A 5,060-nucleotide genomic window follows, 5' to 3' on the forward strand; every position below is an offset into this window, starting at 1 on the left:
GGCAATTCCATTTTAAATATAGAAATACACATTGGCGGTGTGATTTTTAATAAAATTTATATGAGAGCGTAAATTATTAGAACTAAAAAGGTAAACAAGGAACTAAATGAGAGCGTAAATAGAAAAACGTTGTATGTGTATGTTCAAGATATAAAAAAAAACAAAGAATCAAATTAAAGAAATAAACAAACCACATTTAAAAAAAAATACAAAGAAACAAACCCAAAAAAAATAAAAAAACCAAAGAAACAAAGTAAAGAAATAAACAACCCAAAAATAAAAATAAAAAACCAAAGAAACAAATTAAAGAATACTTATGATTAATGAAAACTCGAAAAAAAGGGTAAAGAGTAAAGGAAATAAAAATCAAAATGAAAAAAATAAGAAAAAAACAAAACAAGTAGGGTGGGGGTGTGGAAAAGGGGGAGGGGGATGTGTATGGAGTCGAACGCGAGTGTTCTCGGAGGGAGAATAACGTGTGAGTACCAGTGGGATGTGTGCCAGCTTTTCATGTTTCAATATTATGATTCTAACATATAACTATCTAGTATGTTTTTAACATAAAAACATTCACATCTCACCCTACATGTACTTTTTATCTTTATATTATAGAAAAAAGTGAATTGCAAGTTTTGTCCTTTATCTTTAGGCCATTAAGCAAGTTTTGTCCTTTATGTTTGAAAATCAAGCACGTTTTACCCTTTGAGACAAAACGTGCTTGATTTTTAAGGACAAAACGTGCTTGATTTTTAAGGCCCAAAGGGTAAAATGTGCTTGATTTTTAAATATAAATGACAAAACTCGTCAAATTTAAACATAAAGGACAAAACTTGCAAAATGGCCTAAAGATAAAGGACAAAACTTGCAATTCACTCTTATAGAAAATAATTTAAAGAAACTATCTAAAATATTACATCTCATTCTTTAGGGTGAAGGGAGTGGGGCGGTGAACTAATCGGCAAACCGGTTTGCCGAGCGGCAACACGGGCGTCGTCCCTCTTTCCCGCGCGGCAATCTTGTGAAATCAGCTCACCCTCACCGATCGACAAACATGAAAAGTTGTTGACCGTTGCCACTTTAACGGCTATAATGCCGTTCAAAATAAAAAAAAATTAATTTTTCAAGTTTTATCCTATATATTCAAAACAAACCCATTTTAATCCTATTTATAGTACAAAATCACCCCCAAATCAAACCAAAAAATACAAAACACTAACCCAAGTATTGCCACGCAAAATGGCGGATGATTTCCCGTTGTGGTTTCCACCCGATAGTAGCGACGACTCGTCCGATGGTAGCATTCTTTTTTTCCAAAATCTACTCGAAGAAGCCGAACTACAAGACACCGGTACATCAAACCAAAGGAGATACATTGAACGTTAGCGGGAGGTTGGGCACGAGACCCTCATGACGGATTATTTTGTCGAAGACCCGAAATACAACGACGCAATTTTTCGGCAAAGGTTCCGTATGTCGAAACGGTTGTTTTTAAATATTGTGACCGCCGTGGAAGCGAATGACGAATACTTTCAAGAGTCCTACGATGCGCGAGGTCGGGGGGTTTTACGCCGCTGCAAAAGGTTACATCAACTATTAAACAGCTCGCAACCGGTAACCCTCCAGACGAAGGAGACGAGTACTTGCATATGGCCGCAAGAACTTCCCGCGAGTGCCTAGAATATTTTGGCGAAACAGTTTGCAGAATATATGGTTCGGAGTTCTTACGTAGGCCGACAAGCCACGACATGGCACTGTTATACGACGCACATGAAGAACAACATCACCTTCCAGGTATGTTCGGTAGCCTTGATTGCACCCATTTCGTCTGGCGAATGTGTCCCACCGAGCTTCGAGGGCAGTATATGAGAGGAGACCACCGATACCTGAATGTTATGCTCGAAGCAGTGGCGTCTCAAGATTTATGGATTTGGCATGCTTTTTGCGGTCCACCGGGTTCGCAGAACGATATCAATGTGCTAGGACAATCGCCGTTATTCTTAACGGAACGAAATGGAACCGCGCCAATATGTCCATTTTACGTCAACAACCATTATTACAAACGTGGTTATTTGCTCATGGATGGAATCTACCCAAAATGGTCCGTGCTTGTGAAATCGATCCCATACCCTCAAGAAGTAGACGAAAAGATGTTCAAAAGGCAACACGAGGCGGCAAGAAAAGACGTCGAAAGGGCTTTTGGGGTTTTGAAGTCAAAATGGGGTGTCTTGAATCGGCCGATGCGAGCAAGGACGGTTAAAAAAATTAGGAATGTTGTGTACACGTGTATTATTTTACACAACATGATTTTAAAAGACGACGGAAACGCGATTGCACCGGTACACATTCGGGATCCTCCGGTCGAGCCCACGTTTGATGATAGGGTGTTGGGCGAGCTAATGGATGAAGATACGCATTGGAGACTTAAACACGATCTCACGGTTCATCTCGCAAGTCAAGATTTGCCCCACCTGTTGGTTGATTCTGACGAAGAGTAGTTTATTTTAATTGTTTTAGTGTAGTGTAATTTTTAATTTTTTTAGTGGTTGCGTTGTTTTAGTGTCGTGTAATTTTTATGAATTTTATGTTTTTTTTAAGTTTCATTTTAATGTAATTGTTTTTTTTATTAATTTAATGTTTTATTTGTTTTTATTTAACATATAATTTAAAAACAAAAAAAAGTTTGCCACTTTCAAGTGTCTAAACCATTGCCAACACTTTTCAGCAAAGTTTAAACTTTTTACCCTCTCTGACGTGGCACTCTCTGATTGGTCCATTTTAAAGTTTGCCACTTTCACCTGTTTAACCACTCCCTTCACCCTAATAATAAAAACTAGTTTAAGGCCTATTACATATATACTCCTACAAAATTTCTAAACATCATATATATACCCATGTAAAACTGTTAATATATAGTGGAGAGTTCAAATGAGAAGAAATTTTTTGTAAGAAGAAAAAAGAAGAAATTTCAACCAATAAAAATGCTTTATTTTACTTCATTTAATATAAGTATTTAATGTTACTATAAGGGTACATTGGTAAATCTACATAGTTCATTAATTTGTAGTCTTCCTCTTTAATAGCTAACTACATTAAATTTTTTGTAACTTATCTTCAAAATATATATTTTTTCAAAAAAATAAAATAAAATAATTTAAAGTGTAAGATAAATTACGAATCGTGTAGGATAAATTACGAGTTGTGTAGGATAAATTTCAACATGTAGGATGAATTTTGAAATATGTAGGATAACTTTTGATGTGTGTAGGCAAAGAAAGTAAGTGTGGAGGATAATAGTCTTTATGACTAATTAATTAGTCAAAAATGATAATAAATGAGATAAGTGAAAAAACTATTTAATGTTTTACAAAATTGCCTTTTGTTCTTTTTCTTCTCAATTAAATTTTCTTCTCAAATGAACCTTCCCCTAAGGGTTCAAATGAGAAGAATTTTTTTGTAAGAAGAAAAAAGAAGAAGTTTCAACCAATAATAATGCTTCATTTTACTTTATTTAATGTTTGCATTTATTTTTAATATAAGGGTATATTGATAAACTTACAAAAATCATTAATTTGTATTCTTCCCCTTTAATAACTAACTAAATTAAATTTGTAACTCCTTTTCAAAATATATACTTTTAACAAATTAAAAAAACAACTTAATTTAAAGTGTAGAATAAATTACTAGTTGTGTAGGATAAATTACGAGTTGTGTAGGGTATGTTTCGAGGTGTGTAGGATAAATTTTGACTGTGTATGATAAAATTCTATAATGTGTAGGGTACATGTAGTAAAATTTTGATATGTGTAGGTTTTGTAGATTATATGTAGGATGATTAATGATTAGTTAACTAATTAATTAAAGAGTTATAAATGAAATAGTATTTTACTAATATGCTCTTTCTTCTTTTTCTTCTCACATTAAATTTCTTCTCAAATAAACCTTCCCCTATCACATATACCCTTAATAATGGTTGAAATAGCATATATACCTGATTCATTAACTACAATTTAATAAATAACAGTTTTACACTTGTTTTTCTAAAACTTTGGAATCTCATGTATAACCTTTAACTTCAAATAGCATAGTTTATTTTGCTTAAATGTAGTATACTATTGTTCACGGGTAAAAATAAAAATAAAAAGTGGTAGAAATAAATTTAAGCTAAAAGTAAAAGTGTGTTATATAAAAATATTAAGTTCAAAAAATGAGCATATACGAAAACTTAAAGTTTAAAAAGTAAGGGTAAAATAATCATTTATTAGATTGTTTTTAATAAAATGGACATATTTGATATTTTAACTATTTTGTAAGAGCATATATGATATTTTTAGTTTTGGTTAGGTATATATGATTTTTTCAAGTTTATAAGGGTATATATGAGATTAGGGGTTGGTTCCGGTACAAACCATATTTATCGTACAAACCGTAAGAACAGATCCTAGCACTTAAAAAAAGTTAAATTAGCACATACCAAAACAATACATACATAAAAGTAGCACTACGAACTATATTAGCACATGAAAATTAATCAAGATAATTGATTTTAGCACATATTTGAATGATATCAGCACTTTTCTTAATCAGCACATTGAAAACAAAAGGAAGATCCAAATAAAGAATTAATTGTTTGTTCGTATATTTATAGGGAATTCAATATAATTGATATTATTTAGGATATTATTTTATCATTTCTCTATAATTGGTTGGATGCCACGTGCCACTTTTTAAATGGTTCTTACAGTTTGTATGCGAAATGTGGTTTGTATTTGATCCTACTCCTATGAGATTAATCATTTAAAAGAAACAAAACAAACTTCTATGTTTTATAGGCTTAAATCCAAGCAACTATATATATTTTATTGTGAGTATATAAGAAAAAATAAATAAATAAATAATTTTTGTAAGTAAGATAAAGACAGAGATTGAGAATGAGATGTGTCATGTTTTTTAAAACAAAAACAAATCTTAAATAATAATGTACTTTTTAGTTAAATTATTTAGAAAGAGAAGAAGAATGAGTTGTAAATGCTCTTAAAACCTATAATTTGATTGTATCATAA

General features: G+C 31.9%; 1 protein-coding gene across 1 annotated transcript; it reads left to right on the forward strand.

Moving 5' to 3' along the window:
* Positions 1-1,745: 1,745 nt before the first annotated feature.
* Positions 1,746-2,495, forward strand: LOC110896224 (protein ALP1-like). The gene has a single exon (XM_022143688.1). It carries the CDS (start codon positions 1,746-1,748, stop codon positions 2,493-2,495), a length of 750 nt encoding a protein of 249 aa, XP_021999380.1.
* Positions 2,496-5,060: the final 2,565 nt, after the last annotated feature.

Source organism: Helianthus annuus, chromosome 12, assembly GCF_002127325.2.
Source record: "Helianthus annuus cultivar XRQ/B chromosome 12, HanXRQr2.0-SUNRISE, whole genome shotgun sequence".
NCBI lineage: Eukaryota > Viridiplantae > Streptophyta > Magnoliopsida > Asterales > Asteraceae > Helianthus > Helianthus annuus.

What these genes read in the sequence shown, in the direction of transcription:
- LOC110896224 (XM_022143688.1), top strand. Translation starts at nt 1,746, where the DNA reads ATGGCACTGTTATACGACGCACATGAAGAACAACATCACCTTCCAGGT.